The sequence below is a fragment of the Megalops cyprinoides genome, chromosome 21 (genome assembly GCF_013368585.1).
Source record: "Megalops cyprinoides isolate fMegCyp1 chromosome 21, fMegCyp1.pri, whole genome shotgun sequence".
In the NCBI taxonomy this organism is placed as follows: Eukaryota; Metazoa; Chordata; class Actinopteri; order Elopiformes; family Megalopidae; genus Megalops; species Megalops cyprinoides.
In genome coordinates, this window is record NC_050603.1 from 14,761,337 (window position 1) to 14,779,103 (window position 17,767).

At 44.3% G+C, this 17,767-nt stretch overlaps 1 protein-coding gene across 7 annotated transcripts in view; it reads left to right on the plus strand.

Moving 5' to 3' along the window:
• The window catches only part of LOC118796273 (protein MTSS 1-like), a 47,780-nt gene that overhangs the window by 16,434 nt on the left and 13,579 nt on the right, over positions 1–17,767 (plus strand). For 4 of the 7 annotated variants that reach the window (XM_036555076.1, XM_036555081.1, XM_036555080.1 and 1 more), the window contains exons 4-7: positions 13,541–13,625; positions 14,342–14,433; positions 14,929–15,003; positions 15,885–15,896. In XM_036555076.1, the coding sequence (XP_036410969.1) occupies positions 13,541–13,625; positions 14,342–14,433; positions 14,929–15,003; positions 15,885–15,896 (264 nt within the window). The remainder of the gene's footprint in view (positions 1–13,540; positions 13,626–14,341; positions 14,434–14,928; positions 15,004–15,884; positions 15,897–17,767) is intronic. The other 3 variants (XM_036555077.1, XM_036555082.1, XM_036555079.1) reach the window with 1 other exon arrangement.

A 17,767-nucleotide genomic window follows, 5' to 3' on the forward strand; every position in this document is an offset into this window, starting at 1 on the left:
CGTGATTGCTTGATTCCTCCCTGCTTTCCTGAGGCAGCCATCTGCTATGGAAAAGGGGGCTGTTTCAGGCTGATTGGCAGGGGTGAGAAAAGCCGCGGCTTCATGGTTAATAAGTCCCAGCAAGGGGCTTGAGGTGTCTCGTCAACCGAGGGCCACCTGAGGGCCTGGTCTCGGAGTCCACACCCGTCTCGCGTCCTCACTCTGGTAGTCCTCTCCTTAACCCCCCCTTCTCTCTGATCTACATGACTCTGGCATGGAGGTATTTATAGGTACAGTGCCTGATGGCTTGAGACTTCATCTGTCCTGATTTCCCTCTCCTGTTTTTGCACCAGGCTCCTTGTTTTCAGGTTTACACTAAAAAGGTGCTTCTTATGACAGTGAAATGCCCTTTTTGAACGTGGGAGATTAAGCCTGGTGATTGAGGCACAATGTAAAGAAATACAAACATGAGCTGTTTTGGTAAGCACTTTGAAGAAGAAAATGGAAACCATGTATACTCCCACACAAACTTCCATGTCATCCTCCAAAGATTTGCTTGTTCTTTTAATTTGGTAATAAATCAAAGTAATTCAGTGATCTGTTTTTCAGTGAACTTGTAATAAATCAAGTGGTTATGAAAAGAAAACTAAATTAAACAACCGGAGCATTTGGCAGGGTTCCTGAAAGGCCACCTGGGTTTGTGTGACACACAGAAGAGATGTCAATATTTATGATTTCAGCCTAGATCCTTGATCATAGACAATGAGGATATTCTCCATTGCTGACACAAGACATTCAAAACCTGTTTTCCCCAGTTGCTGTAATTACAGTACCTGAAGAGTCTTCAGTGATACTTCCTTAAAGAAATTAAAACTTTAATTATGGTGAGAGCAACATGCAGACGTGTGCAGTGAAAACAAGGAGGAGAAAACACATCACATCCTTGACCCTTTAGGATAATTTTCATTTTGCTTTGGGCAAGATTGTGTTTTTGTTTTGTTTTTTTTTTCATCTCCGAGTTGTTGTGCGAGCAGAGAGGAGTGACAGGTGGGAACATGTCAGGCAGTGAGTATCATATGGCATCAATTTGCCCCTTCAACCGCTTCTTCTCAGTACGCTTTGTAATTGGCCCGCGACACACTCCCACACGGTAAATGTTTACAAAAACACCCCATGTGTTCTTGACTGCTGTTCTCGAGATCCAGGAGATGTTCCCCCAAACGCATGAGCGTTCACTCTTCGGTTCATGCTGCACCATTGCCCCAGAAGATGGCAGCCGTGATATGGATGATGGATGGTCTTCGAGCCCCACGCACATAGTGTTTTCTGCATCAAATGTGGTTTGTCTGATCTGGCATAAGAACCGGCCTACATGTGTAAGCATTCATTGGCTTGCAGACGTGAAGTGAAACGGCAAGAGAATCATTTGATGGGATCTACTGATCAGATGCCTGGTCTGCAGCGAACACAAACAGAAACTGGAACTCTGCCTGTGGTCTCCCGGTGTGGGGTAAACAGTGGTTTACTGTAAATACAGAGCAGCGCTAACACAGGAGCCTTCCCGAACAGACTTGTTCCTTGTAAACGGCAGTTCACACCATTATATTACATTTCATTGTTGTCATATAGCAGGCGCTCTTATCCAGAGCGAACTCCACAGTTTTTACAGGTTATCCATTTATACAGCTGGATATTTACTGAGGCAATTCTGGGTTAAGTACCTCGCCCAAGGGTAGAGCAGCAGTGCTCCAGTGGGGTATCGAGCCAGCAACCTCTCGGTTACCGGCCCTACTCCTTACCACTATGTCACACTGCCGCCCCTGTATCACCACTGTATCCTCATAATGGTACATTGGATTTTGTCTCTGGCCCTGTTCGGGCAGAAGCACTGAGAATGCAGAGTGGGACATTCTCCCTGTGGTTTTCACTGGCGGGCCAGCCTGCTGAAAGCTCCCTTGGCCATCAGTGCGAACAGTTGCTCACTTTTGTTTTATCAGCGAGTCCCTTATGTCACCCGGGGTCTGACAGCTTGGCTGGACCTGTGATGCATTTCTGCCCCTACTAGCGGGTCTTGTCAGATCTCTGACATCATCTTCCATTTGCTGCCCTTGCATTTCCCCGGTCCCTCCAGGAAAGCAGAATTCAACAGCGTCTGATTGGAAATCTATCACAGCTCATTGGAACGGCGCCATGCTGTAGTGCAGATAAGTGGATGTGACCTAATTTTTTTTTCTCTGTCCCGCTTATTTCAAAGCCCAGTTAAACTGATGAAGAGAGGAGAGTAAATCTGAATGACACCATTTTCAAATGGCCTTTTAAGCATGGAATTTGATGGGAAATTTCAGCAAGGGGTGTAAAGAAGAAATGAGATCCAGTGTTAATAGTTCATCTTGCTGTATATCAAATTCATGTTACTGTAGAACGATTTGGGAGGCACTAAACCACAACATAAATTGATCTATCTGTCCAGGTGTCTTAAATTGCTTACATTTAGAAAATTATCAGTTTTTCCGGCTGGATACTTTTATGAAGGAACTCAGGGTAAATACCTTGCTGGGGGGTACAACAGTGGCATTCTTTCCAGATTTAATAACTGTGTCCTAAAAGTTGCTTAGCTACTATGCTATGTGTATTTGCTTTCTGTGAACCCCAGTTCACTTTCCCATATTTTTCTTGCCTTTACCCCAATGCCTTTCGAGGTCTTATCTTAATGCTCTGTAAAATGCAGGTTATCGCTCGATTTATTTTTGTCTTGAGGTTGCAACTTGGGCCACCAAACTTGGCTGTCACGTTGGTGTGCTTGTCCACTGATTAATCCTGGTAATGTCTATCCAACACAGCAAGATAAAGAGAAGTCTCTTTGGCCCTAGAACATAAGTGTACACATGCAGTATAATCTAATAAAGAGATCTGGGGTTTTAGACACAATGATTAAAGGTTGTCCAGGTCACTACACACTAATATTAGCTATTACCAAACACAGATCAAGGGGCATTAGAACTAAGGCCAGTGGGTAGTTAGCTCTGAATAGTAGCTGTTTTGGTTCTGGGGTCTCTGCAATGTCTTGTAAAGGCAAGATGGGTGATACAGTCTATACTAAGGAATTGATTTCAGGACATTTTCAGACTGACTGTAATTGCACTGTGTGTGTGTGTGTGTGTGTGTGTGTGTGTGTATGGGCGCAGCCGCTATGGTTTTCATTGTTTTACATTCATTCATTTGTTTCAAAGACGCTAGTTTATACCAACAGCTGTCTTCCGACAGTCCTTAGGCTGAGGTCACATAGAGACTTTGCTGCTGTCTTCACATTCTGAAGATGGTGCCAGACGAACCAAATGCTACTGCTCAATTTAAAGGAGGTCAGTTGAAGTGCGACAATATACCCTGAAGTTGAAATATAGTTTCAACTATATGAAATATAGTTGAAATATGTTGCCACTAGCTACAGTGATTCATAATTTGTGGTTTTTCTATCTTTTAACCTTGTTTTGGCACTCTTTACTTGAGATGCAGTTAAGATAAATGTAATTTTTGTGGTACTGTGCACTAAAAAGAAATAAAGCATTACCTCTCATGTGTTGAACCAGCAGGTTTCTTTCTGTCCTCAGAATCAGTGTTGCTACCCTGGCAGACACTTTTGGCACTGAACTTAAAGCTTGGCTTTCAGATGGTAAACCATCTTTTGAAGGGGTCTCTTCCATTTCCCTCCACTGTGAGTTGTTCTTTGTCGCTCGCATATGGCCCAGAATGTGAAGATACAGGGGCTGTTTTCTGGGAGTACTACCTGCATATGCGAACACACCCTTTCTTTGCCCAAAGCCCTTGGAGTGTAAACATCTATGGTGATAAGGAATACTGGTGTGGAGTTCGAAAGTAACTCAGTAGTGGTGATAGTCATACATCAAATGATAAAGCTTCCTAAATTATGTATGTTTTCATACATATGTAGAGGAAAGGCACAGGCATTTGGTGATGGAAAATTTCTCTCTGCCCTAAGCTGATGTGTTTCTTACCTTGAGAGGCATAACTTGGAAGAGGTGTGATCTCAGGGTATCCTGATTATAGCCTGTGGAATCTGTGGAATGTGCAGGTAAGCATTATAAATGCACCTTAATGTTAGGATTGACAGATGTTAATGGCCCGTGAAGTGCTGATTACATCAACACAGAGAGAGGCATGTCTTCTTTGAGGGACCTTCCATACAGAGATGTTCAGGCTGTTTAATTTGTGTAAAAACATAACTGGTTGTAACACTGACTCAATGAAGCAGTCAATCACCAGTCAGTCGAGGTAAATGGATGTTTTCAATATTTAGTACATATCTGCAGCTGTCATTGAGTGCCTCATTTAGTTTTATTATGTAAACTGTAAAGTGTAAACTGGGCTGCAGATGAAATTGTCATCCAGGCCATTGGTTTATTAACTTAATGTTGTGATAATCAGACATTATCATTTGCTTCCTAGATTTCTGTTGGGTCCACATGGAGCTCCACTTACTACTATTTGCTTGTTCCTCAAATCTCATAATCCTGTCAGAAATTTTTTTAGGATATCCAGCCAGTGCACACCTGTTGAATTAAAAAAGTCTGAAAGTATGACATGTAAAATATTGTGGAGTTTGGTGTTGCAGTGAATTGTGGTAGCACATTCCAATGGTGAGAGGCAATTGATCTGTGCAGGAGTTCTCAGGAGCATTGTGTAATCCTTTGACATTATGCTGAACCATGGCTGCAATGGAATATGGGAATGTGAGTGAACGTAAAGGCATGAAGAGTCTAAAGTGCCTCGGGACTGGAGTGACTGGATCAGCCATGGAATTCTATAGTGACAATACTGTAAATTTGGCAAGCAAACAAAAAAAAAAACCTGATAGGGGCGTTGGTTCAAGCTATTGACAAACCACTGTACTGTCTCCTTTAGCATATATTGTTGCGTAATTATGACTGTTCCGCCTGTCCCCATTCATAGCCTGGGGGCTGCTTGAAAAACAGTGGAATTTGATTTGGAATCTTGTGTTTTTGGTCATGGTTGTGAACATGCTACATATGTATGTCTCATTCTCACTGGACATCCATGTAGTTGGAGTGTACAGATGCTCCTCGACTTACGATGAGGTTACGTCCTGATAAACCCATCGTAAGTTGAAAATATCGTTAAGTCGAAAATGCATTTAATACATCTAACATACCGAACATCATATCTTAGCCCAGCCTACCTTAAATATGCTCAGAACACTTATTTTAGCCTACAGTTGGGCAAAATCATCTAACACAAAGCCTATTTTATAATAAAGTGCTGAATATCTCATGTAATTTATTGAATACTGTGCTGAAAGTGAAAAACACAAAACACAATATCCAGAAAACACTGGCAACACAGTACACTGTAGAGTATTGATTGTTTACCCTCGTGATCGCATGAGATCTGCCCAGCATCGCGAGAGAGTATCGTACTGTATATCACTCGCATATCACTTATATCATAAAATTTGAAGTACATTTTCTACTGAATGTGTATCGCTTTCGCACCATCGTAAAGTTGAAAAATCGTAAGTTGAACCATCATAAATCGGGGACCATCTGTACTCTCTTGGCTTGGGGCTGTACAAGGTGGTGCTGTAGGTGTGTGAGCTATTGCAGTGTGTCTCTTAGAACACAGTAACTTTACTGGAACTGGAACTATAGTAGGCTGTATCAGAGGGCCACAGTGCTTTTCATCAGCTTTTGAAAGCCAAGTAAATTTGTGTAAAGATGAGATGAGGATATAGTAAGGGGTGATGTGAAATTAATGTTTGTGTCATTGGTGTGAAAATACTGGACAGAAGGTAATAGGCTAAAACTTGTGTAATTACTTCAGGGAATGTTTTGCATTTGTACAGGTACTTTAATATTATAATACTACACATTCAAACATGGATTGTGTTATCCATTATTTAATGCTGAACATGAAAAAAGTGCTAACTTGCCAAGCAAATAACATTTTTGCTCTTAATAATCCTCCCAGTCTGACAACCACAACCCAACCACCCTGGACCCCTGCCAAATAATCGCTCACATTCTTTAGTGTTTTGTTTTGTTCATCCCCCTAACTCTGAATGCCATGCTGTGACAAATGCCAGTGGAAGGTTTATTTATTTATTTATTTATTTGCGCCTTGCAAAAAAACCCCCCAAAAAACCAGGATAGTCATGTGGTAGAATCAGCTGCAGACCTTCTGCATTCACTTGTAAAGGGCTGCTGAGCCCCCTGACCCCCACTGGCTCTCCTCTGTAGCCGTGTGCATTCCCAGAGCTGTCCTGTCTCCAAGCCCTTCACACCTCCATCGGTGGCCAGCTTTCGGAGCGGTAGTCTCGATTTGTGCCAGCGTCACAGGCCCGGCAGGCGCATGTTAGGCTTATGCGACGCGAAGCGCGGTCGCCACGGCCGGATCTGCACGGTCACGCCGACACCACCTGTCTGCTCTGTTTACGACAGCCGCGGGGTTCTTGGGATCCTAATTAAAGAACTGGCCCCGCTCGACGAACGTCCCGCTCTCACCTCCACCATGTCGACCCTCACCTGTGTTTCGACCCCTTCAAAAATCAGATCAACCCACACTTTCATTTCTTTTGTTATGTGACTGTTTTTTCATCACGGGACACATGACAAACCTTGACTTTTCCCTCCCAAACGTTCTGCATTAGTAGGCAGTTTGACCATTGTAGCAAACTCCCCTGTATTCTACATCTATTATATTGCATTACATTAATGGCATTTAGCAGAAACTTTTATTCAGACAGATTTACATAGGTTACAGTTTTCTTTTTTTTTTTACGTGTTACCCATTTATACAGCTGGATATTTACTGAGGCAAATCTAGGTTAAGTACCTTGCCCAAGGGTAAAGCAGCAGTGCCCTAGCAGCGAATCGAACGGGCAACCTTTCGGTTATGAATCCTGCTCCTCACCACTGTGCTACACATCCAGGTCTGCAGAGTGGGGGAAGATGGGAGGTGGCCTGGTTAAGGATCGTGATATGACTGTGGCAGTAATTAAATGAACATGGCTGCCTCAGAGACTAACACAATCCTGTTTGTCAGGGCTGCCACTGTCGTCACATCACACGTATTGCTTCATCTTAAAGGGCAGCCATTGTGGATCCTGCATCTGCTTCCCTTATTTATGTTTTTGGAAAGGAACCATTTACGTATGTCAAAGATAAGTGGTCATTATGTGGGTGTGTTCCCCAAGTGCCTTGATGTTTCTTATTTTAGATTTTATAGCTGGTATATGTAGGAAAGATGGGTTTTCCACTTATATTTTGAGATCTCTCTTGCTTACCTCACTGTGATTGAGGTTAAGTGGTTCACCTCTAGCAGCTGTGTTAGAAAGAGGAGCAAACCATGTGTCTGCAATGAATTTCCATGAGTGACGGTAAGTTGACCTTATGTTAGCTGGGGCTGCAGATTGGTGGTTTGTGCTTTGATCTTAGTTGCTCAGCAACAAGGGAATTCCAGCTAGAATCTGGAATGTTTTTTTGCCAGTGTCCCCCAGTAATAGTTAAATGTTAATGAGCTGTGGAATTGCTTTCTGAAAGCTGCAAGGCATTTCCTGCGTGCTGAAATCAGGCCTGTGAGAATCAGTAAAATCTCTATGGGCCAGACATGTCGATCTGTGCTTTTGCATCGATGAAATGACCAACCCAATACTCCATAGCGCAGACCTCTCATTAGGTTTCAACACAACGATCAGCTGGTCAAAGTGGCCTGTGGCCTCACCTGTACCCTGGGACATGATACAAGTGCTCATCCTTGTAGATGCCCAGTCTGAAATATGAAGAGGCTGAGCTTGTGAACTTTATGGGGAACTGATTCTGGCATGTGGCACAGGAGCGGAGTGCACAGCTGCACACATGACAGCACAGCGAACAGTAGCACCTGCCCCATCCTCCACCCCCCCTGCTCCTGAACTGTCCTTGTCCGCTGTGTCCGCGAGCTCTCCGTGGCGCCATGACTACCCTGATGATGTCATACACTCTAACATAGAGAGACAGTGCTGTCTGGCTGTGGTTGTGTTGCTGTGACCCTCCTCTCGTGAGGAGACCCATGTAGGACACAAATTCGCAGTGGATTAACCCCGGCCACCTGCACTCTCAGCAGTGGCCAGGCTCTATATGCAGCAAGCCACTAGTAGGCCATGTGCGCCATCACATAAGTCCATTTTTCATAATGATACATTGTGCATATGTGCCGTAGCACATATTCCTTTCCGTTTTTGCACTGTTGTATTTTTCCATCCATTTCTGTATTTGTGCTTATTTATCAGTTTTTTTTTTTTTTTTTCACAAAAATTATTTTTGTCAGCTGCAGGACCTGCAGAATCAATCCTCCTTCGTTACTCTCTGTCTGTGACTATCTTGTGAGTACGGATCACTGGTGAGGATTAATCTTCTACTAAGCCATGGTTGTCTGTAATTGGATTGTGACACTAAAACTGTGACATGCTGATGCTTGGGTCCTTCTGGTTCCCAGGGTTACTTAAAGACCTGAGGTAATCGCGCCATATCCTATTTACTGACGTGAGGCCGAGTGAGAGTAGTGTAGTTTCTTATTACCGTAAGGGAAGATTGTAGGCTCCTGATGGATAGTGATCACTTAGTCAAGATGTTAAATACTCAATTGAAATAAATAGGAAATGCTGCCCTTTTTTATTATTTGTTATGGCCACTGCATAGACTTTGAATGCAGTGTGGTTTTCCTCTGTGCTGAGGTGATTAGCAGACTTGCAGCAGTGGCTATATTTGGCCCTGCTCTTGGCATGGGCACAACAAATGTTGAAGGCACAAGTGATGCAAAGCGTTCTCGAAACTGCCGGCATTCTTGATGCGCTGCCACATTCCAAGAATGCTAACAACTTAAATGAGCGGGAATACTCAGCCCTGAGCCTGGAAGTGGCATAGTGCGGCAGGTTTTCTAGATCTCTAAACTGCTGCTGCTGCTGAGACATCAGTCAGAGCAATACATTGATTTTTTTCCCCCCTTTGTTTTGTTTTGGCTGAGTGCTTTGGTGGCGTGATATCCTGAAGGTGTTGCTTTCCTCAAGGACAATGCCTTGTCTCTGGCTGTGTGTTACTGGTAGTACCAGTGCTCCAACACCTATTTGGAAGGATTCGTCACTTGATACTGCTTTGCCTTCACATCTTTTTTTTAATGGATGAAGCCCAAGTCCGCGTTGACAGTCATGTGTTAGAAGTCATTAGGCTAACTGTTCTGGGTGGCACAGCCTGACCCTTTCCAGAGGCCTGCATATGGTAAGGAATGCTGGAACGATCCTTGTTAAACCCCCCGTCCCGCTTCTCTGGTGATCAGCGTCTGTATGTGTAGTGGAGCGGAGGGTGCTGGCAGCCATCGCTCACCATGTCATAGCAACAAGATCAGGTTACTCTGGATCCAGAGCAATCAGAGAGCGTGATATGCGGGTCTCCTACAGCCAGTCTTGGGGTCAGGTGGGATTGAGGGACAGCCTGTCAGGATGATTGAAAGGAGGAGGGCCATATCCAGTCATCTGGGCCCTGCCACTCTCCCAGCACAGCTGCTTGACCATCTCATGGGAGTTCCAGTACTTGCTAATGTTTGTATTTAGTATACCATTACAGCTGATTGGCTGGCTGGTTCAAGAGGGGATTTTGACCGACCTGGCACCCCTCCATGGTAAAAACTTCTAAGAGGATTGGGGAAAAAAAGATTGAACAAAATGTTTGGCCTGTACCTCCACATCAACATATTTTATCAACATGATGTTCTGACCATGGGGGAACTGGTAGATGTAAGTTCAGTGGTGTCCTCAACTTCAGCATCTTCAGCATCAAGCATTTCTCCAGTATTTGTCACAGGTGTTCAGTTACAGCAGCGTTCAAAGACAGAGGCAAGTACTATACTGTTTTATAGATGGCATCTTGTGTTTAGTTTTGACCACCAGCTGCAAATAGCTCTGGAAGGACATCAGTATTTTGGCCCATTTCCGTTCTGCATCTCCTATAGTGGTAAACAACGAGTAACCAGAGCAGCTGAGAGTTAGCTAGCCAAAAAACAAGTCACTTAATAGTTGTCAGCTAGCTTGCTAGCTGGGTGGAAAAACTGACCAACTTATCGTAGTATCCTCTTGTGTTATTTAGTTGTTTTATATGTGGTTCTCTTTTTCTGTGTTTTGCCATTTTTATTCACTTGCAGCTAGTAAGCAGAAGTGATTTATTTGCTATTGTGCCGGTCTGCTCCCTGCTTCATAAACCTGCCTGCACTGCCAAACGTAGTTTATCTCTGTGCTGGCATCACATCACGCACTAGGTAGCCAACTGTATCTGGGATAGCATGCTTTTATCCACACCTTACTTCCTGCTGGTTGTGAGTGGAAGCAGCGTTTTTAGTGAGGCCATGTTGAATGCAGCTGGATATGTGTGAGTGGAAACAAGGTAACTGCTCCTTCTCCGACCTGTCTGAAATACTACTTAACTGTAAAGTCTTATTTCCCTTGCGGTATTTGGCATCTGCTCATGTTCCCATCAAATTGAGTGAGCACATGGAGATACAAAACCCCTTGTAAGCCATTAACCACCAAATTATTTTCTTCTTTGTTTCTGCTATGCACAGAACTAAGGGAAGGTCTCTCCCACAGGACTCCATAAGACGGTAGCGGAAAGTAGTAAAACATATATTAGGGAAAAAAATATTGCCCAAGGTATCCCAAATGGGGACGTAAGTAGGTAACCAGTGGAGGTGGGATTAGCTAGTGTCTCATAAAAGCAAGAAAAGCTAATTACACACACACGCACACGTGCGCGCACACACACACACACACACACACACACACACACACACACACACACACAGAGTGGGGGGCCCTCCCCCTCCATCAAAAAAAGGGGGAGTGAGGATAGTGAGGGGTAGTGTAGGGCAGGGTAGTATTGCTGCAATGCGGTGATCATCTCAGGCAGCCGTGTCACAGCTATTAATAATGACTCCTGTTCCACACGCCAGCCTTTCAGGAGGGACCCGGGCCACCAGAGCCCAGCACCACGAGTATTTATAGGTTTTGGGGTCACTGGATTTGAGTCTCGCACTCCAGAAATGAGCCTTCGAAGTATGAGACGACAGCTGATGGGGAGGAAGGAAACAACGCTGTCTGTCGGGGTGTGTGTATGTATGTGTGTGTGTGTGTGTGTGTGTGTTTGTGTGTTTGTTTCACGTTTTAACGACTTCACGATTCGCCCGTCGTGTTGCTCACGCCTAACTGGGTCACGGAGCAGTGTTGCACTGGTTGCCTCAGCTGTTCCTTTCTACAAAGGGCTCTCTGCTTCAGAGACCAGAGTGCATCCTACAAAGAGGAGCTGATGAGTGCTCTCTGGATGGTGTGGAGGACAGGAGGAACTAAGCCTGTAACGGCATCTCTCTGTGATGTGGCGGCAGTGAGGCGTAGTGGTCCAGAGCAGGACTCGTAACTGAAGGTTGCTTGTTCAGTTCCTTGCTAGCAGACTGCCATTGTGCCTTTGGGTAAAGTACCGAACCCAGAATTGCCTCAGTAAATATCCATCTGTATAAGTGGATAAAATTGTAGCCTATGTAAGTGTCTCTGAATGGGAGCGTCTGCTAAATGATAGTAATGAAAATACTAATGTAATGTCGTAGAGAGGAAGAGGGAGGGAAAGGGTGGGAGGGGATCCAATGGCATTCCCATGAAAACCCCCAAGGGCCAGTATCCTCCTTTCCCTGGTTCTATCTGGAACAATGCTGTAGCACCACTGAATTCGACAGTGTCAGCTTAACGTACCGTGCGGAAAATCCCTCAGACTTCTCACCTACAGTAATAAACACAATAAACATTCTACAAACATTCGACGTCTGCACTGACTTCCAGTGCTGTGTCCGTTATGACAGTAAGGATCTACCACATATCCACTGCTCTGTGCCTTAATGATCGGCTGGGTGCTCAGAGGCAATGCCGGGGAGAGGTGCTGCCTCTTTAAGACCCAGACTTTGCAGACATCAGCCTACTGTCTCCCACTGCTCACGGGCCAGACCTCTGATTCGATTAGCCCAGCCTGAGTCACGGCAGCTCGGCTTGGACGTGTGCTTCTGCCTGCCGTAGGAAGCCCTGCAGAACTCAGGGAGTGGGGAGCGAGGAGGAGAGAGGCATAACCAGGTTATCCTCTTCCATTCTGGCCACGGCACTCTGAACACTGTTAGCGCCGATTAGCCTGTTACCGTGTCACTGCAACGTAATACCGCCACAATTAAAAATGTAAAGCTCCTTTATTCTCATGCGGCAGGCTAAACGAGACCACCGCACAGTGTGGAAGTATTACAGTGTTTTCTTTCTTCTGATGGGGAGGATTATATTGCAGCCCTCCTTCTCCCCAGTAACAAGCCGTCGTCAGAGGGGCTAGTAGGATATGCTCTGGCACTGAATCAGAAAGCGCTGTAACAAAAACGGTAACACGAGGGAACCGAGGAAAGAGGACACTGCAGAATGGCTCTTTTCTCTCTCCATAGACAGTGTGGCTGATTCAAACAACAAGTGCTGAAAGGAAAGGATGAAATTCAAGGGGAAAAAAATCAAAGATGTGTAGAACAGGACGTAATATGATGCAGGCCTTTTACTTTCTGGTGATTCAGTGGCGAGAGTAAATAATTTGTGCCTTTTTAAGCAAGCTGAAGTAGTACTGAATTGCAGTGCTAGCTTATGAGACCACATAGACACTAGCGGAGCAGCAGCTGCTTTATTTAGCATGCAGTTTTAATGGAGCCCCACTTAGGCAGTTCAGCAGTGTTTGTGCTCCGGATCGTTATTTGGCAGCGGCGGCAATATTGAGCAGCAGTGTGTTAAAAGTATTGGGGCGGTGTTCAGCTGCATTGCTGATGTAGTGTGATGGTGTGGACTCAATAGTCACAGCGACAGCATGGCAGTCTGTGCTGCAGGGGTTGTAGAGCAAGTGGTAGAATGTGGATGGGGATAACCATTTGTGTTTTAGTGGGAACTAGGGCTTTTGAAGGCATTTGCGAAAGAATCCTTCAAACATGTTTTGGCACTTCACACCAGCCTTCCTCCTCACCAGGCAATGATGTCATACGCTCTGTTTGACTCTCGCCAAAGCCTCCAGGTCACGGGGAGGTCGTCGGAGCCTTCGGGTCTTGTTTATCCCCTCATTACACAACCCTGATTCAGCCAGATGAGGCTTGTGTGCTAAAACCGGTGTCGTTTTGAGAAACCGATCTGCTATAAGTGTTGCACTGTTTTTTCCCCCCACTATCAGGTGTTTCATTCTTTCCTTATTCTCCTAACAAGCCAGAAGTGTTTTAAACCTAGATTTTCATTATTGCACACTGCTGTTGTGAGCTGAACAAGGGTTTCTTTCCACCCAATGAATAATTGATTTGTTCATCCAGAATGACCACTGCCTCACGCTATCCTCCCCCCCACTCTGCCTGCATGATCACACTGCATTTAGCCGCAGGTGCTCGTCAGTGCCGAGCATCGGTGCTGTGTCTGTGTGTGTGGAATGTGGGATGTGACCATGTTGTCTTGTTTCAGGTGGCACCAGGGACATCGGCTCGGCCCTCACCAGGATGTGCATGCGCCACAGGAGCATCGAGGCCAAGCTGCGCCAGTTCTCAGTGTAAGAGAAAATGGCAGATAGCTGAAACGAGAGGTGGAGAGTTTTGGGCACCCAGCTGCCTGGACCCCGTGGAGAAATGACTCAGGATTCCACACGCAGGCGCTGCAGTTCTGGCAGCTGATTGGGGGAATTCTTTACGTCTCTGTGTTTGTAAATCATGAAGATTGGTCAAGCTGTCAGATTCCCTTTGCAAAAGTTTGTGTGGGAAGAGCCCCCCCCTACACACACACACACACACACACACACACACACACACACACACACACACACACACACACACACACCTACACACACAGAGATGGAATAGAGAAAGTGTGATGGTAGGCCCTTCTGACTGAAAAGCAACTAATTTTCTGTAAATATCACTCCAAGGAAGATAAAATGGATAAATAACTGAACAATATGTTCAAGGCTGTGCATGACTCTGATTGACACATCCCTACTGGTGAAGAACATTTATATGAATGAAATGCATCAGTGATCTGAAGATTAGAACAGTGAGTGATTTAGCAGGAGAAGTTGGGAACTGGCTGGTGATAAAGATTCACCTTGAACTGTGGTAGACCAGTCATTTGCCAACCTTTGATAGTCTGAGCCTTTAGCTAAAACTGCTGTGATACAAATATTTTTTAAACACAGATTCTGTGTATGTAGCTCCTGGTATTGGACCTCCCTGTTTAATTTTTTCTATCTAACTTCTCTCCCTTTCCCTGAAGGGCTTTTGCCGACTGTTTGATCAACCCCCTGCAAGAGCAGATGGAGGAGTGGAAGAGAGCAGCCAACACATTGGACAAGGACCATGCCAAAGGCAGGGCCTAAAAACGCCTCCCAAACACACATGCACCTGCACAGTTCTCTCAGCACCTGCGTACATGTGGTTTTTTTATAATTAGTGCTTTGCTTTATTGAGCTGTTACAGAACCTCCCTTTTCAGCAGCTCAGCTGTTGTAAGTTAATTCCCTTTGAAGATGCAGCATCAGAGCGTCTGCTGCCACATTTTCTGGGTTTAAACATAAAGCCTCCCAGTACTCCAGCGTGTAGAAATCTTAGTCTAGAATGTAAGAAAGCAGATAAATATATCAAAATGTGATGAAGATGGTTCTTTGAGTTTGCATAACACACAGACTGGCTTCTGCCACTTTTGTCCATGTAGGTTATTCCCAGTCACATATTAATGTTCAATAATGTAGATAAAGGGGTTACATTTGTATCCCTGAGCATTCTACCCATCTTGTTTACGTCCCTTTGGGTGTGTAGTGTATTTGTGTGTAAGAGACAGACGATTACTGTGTTTCCTTTGCAGAGTACAAGAAAGCACGACAGGAGATCAAGAAGAAATCCTCTGACACACTAAAGCTTCAGAAGAAGGCAAAGAAAGGTAATTTGACTCCATGAATCTCGTCCTATGCATTCTGGCAGTTCACCATCACCCCACTGTATTCCAAATGCTTTGAAGCACTTTGCTGTGGGGTTTTGGTCAGGATAAAGCGTATTCGTTTCTGATATACTGCATGTTGTTCATCACCCTTTGGGCTGAAGTCTCCTAAATAATGCATGATTTTACGATAAAAATCAAACCAAGCACTTTTTTTGTGAAATGCAGCAAGATTGAGCACAAATTAGCGTCTCTGTTTCAGCACTACTTGGCATCGCAAATCGCAAATGCATAAAGTCTCAAGCGAGTTGCATATTCAGCATAAATTAAGCTTGTTTCATATAGCTTCACATCAAGATTTTGTACAAAATGTTCTTGTCATTAAAGATCTGCATCTGAGTCCTTCATTTTCTTTAAAGTACTACTTTGCTATTTTCATGAAAGCTAATTGTCCGCACAAGCCATTCATTTCATTACCAGTGTCCTCACCATGGTATTGCATCACTAGATAGCTTTCCTGTGAGTTCTCTGGGTAACAGTGGTACCAATGGTACACCGGTATTTGTTCCACTCTTCACAGTACAACCTATTGAACTATAATTCCATGTTTCTTTAGTTGTTTTTGCATTGATTTTAGTCATGTCAAGAGCCGTTTATCAGACAGATTGATATCAGATGTCTACAGAGTGCTTTCCCCAAGTAACTTCTAGAATCAAATGGTGATTAGTGGCCCACATCACAACATAGAAGAGACTTAGGTGCTGCCAAATGATAGCATGCCACATACAGTGTAGTCTAAATCCTGGTGTAAACTGACTGAGATGTTCTCCTCTCTACACCCATGTCTGCCATATTGACTCCCATCATGCCCTTGTACTTGCCAGCTGAAGCTCTGGGTAAGTGTTAGCCCCTCTGGCCTCTCTCTGCTGCTGCTCCCCATTGACTTTTCTAAGCTGTGTGGCCCAATGCTACCCATGTCATGTGGTTTGTTTTGTGTTTGCCTCATTTCTCAAAGGGGCGAGCTCACCAAAGTCATCAAAGGAACCCAAAAGTGTTGATCCTTCCACCCCCTCCTCCCAGGCCCCAGATAGCTTCACTTATCTTCTCCTTCGTGCCGTGAATTTGTTCGGCTCCTTCCAAATTAAGCCTCGTTCCCTCGTGCTTTCAGTTGTGACATTATTTCTATAATGAAGCGAGATTGGACTGGGAGGATGCCACCAAAATAGTCATGACATTCATTAACCGCTGTGGTCCAATTTAGATTTTCTGCAGATCTCTCAGCTGTGGAGGCAAGTCACTTTCTGACTCACTCTCAAATGTTTTTCTTAATCACGTCTTTTTGAAAATAGGCACAGCAAAATCCTAGTGTTTTGCATCAGCAGAATAAATCCTTGTTTGTTATCCAATGTGAATTCAATATATTATAGACAAATGAAAACAGATACATTCATACCTGTTATATTGTCTTTCCTGAGGAAGACTGTAATCTTGAGACCATCTTGGTGTACCTTGTGACATTGGCAGAAGTTGTCAAAAGATCAGTTTGACACAATGGATCTTTTCTGTGAAAGCCTACGTGAACATGTCAAGCCTGCCTTGAGGCGGGTTTAGAGTGAAAAACTCTAATTGGACAGTATATGGAGGAGTGAGCATAACCTGCTGGTGAACTTTTGTAGGAGGATGCTCATAAATGTCTCACAGTAGAGAACTGCTCTGTAAAACAATAATGAAAAGACTGCAAATGGCCTCTGATTTAAGAAGATGCAATTTCAAGTTGATTATTTTCTGTGGTTTGCTCTGGCCGCAGATATGGGCTGTGTCCCAGATGAAAGGACACAGTCTGCTGTCTGTGTCCTTCCTGAGCTCCATTCTGAAACAGGGAGGGCAGCGCTAACTAGGCGACTGTCTGAACTGGAAGCATTTGTGGAACACACTTAAAAGTCAGGCCAGTGCTATCAGTCATGATTCGTACAGAGCACATGCCAGCAAATTGAAAACTGCAAGCTGGAGCTAGCTTGCTCCCACGTTAACCTAACTCACTACTGGCCAGCTTGCTCTTGCCAAGTAAAAGTTACCTTTCACCACCTTGCCAGCTATTTTGTATATTTGGCTTTTAATAACCTTACTAGCTAAATACCAATAACTTAAATCCTGCTTGAAATACATAAATGAGCATAGCACACTGATAAATTTAATACTGAATTCTACCTAACTTAATTAACAACTACTGGGAAAAGTATCCACATTTGTAGCTACTTAAATTTTATCAGGTACGTCAGCTTTCAGTGTCTGCCATAACTGCCAAAGAACAATCATGACAGCAAACTTCCCTCATATCCTGAGAAAGATTGTATACTTGTAAGGATTGTATCCCTTGAATTGGTTTTGATTGAGGCTCCTCCAAAGCATACAGTCCATGCAGCCTTCCATTCCAGACATTAACTACAATGCTGCCTCAGTACCATGCATCCATTTCTTTTGGGACAAGGCCATGGAGATGTTTTCATTTAATTAGGCCCTGTCTTTCAGTTTTTTTTCCATGCAGACTGGATCTTTGCTGTAGGCAGATTCTGTCTAATTATATGAATCTGGATGCGTTATAGACCTGTATCCACAAGGCATGCAAACATGGGTCTGCAGCTTAGCCTATCGCAGTCTGTGTGAAGGCCATTGTGAGCAAAAGAATCTGACAGGCAGGATGTCTTTCTCGTTGTAACAGAAACACACACACACACACACACACACACACACTCACACAGACTCGCTG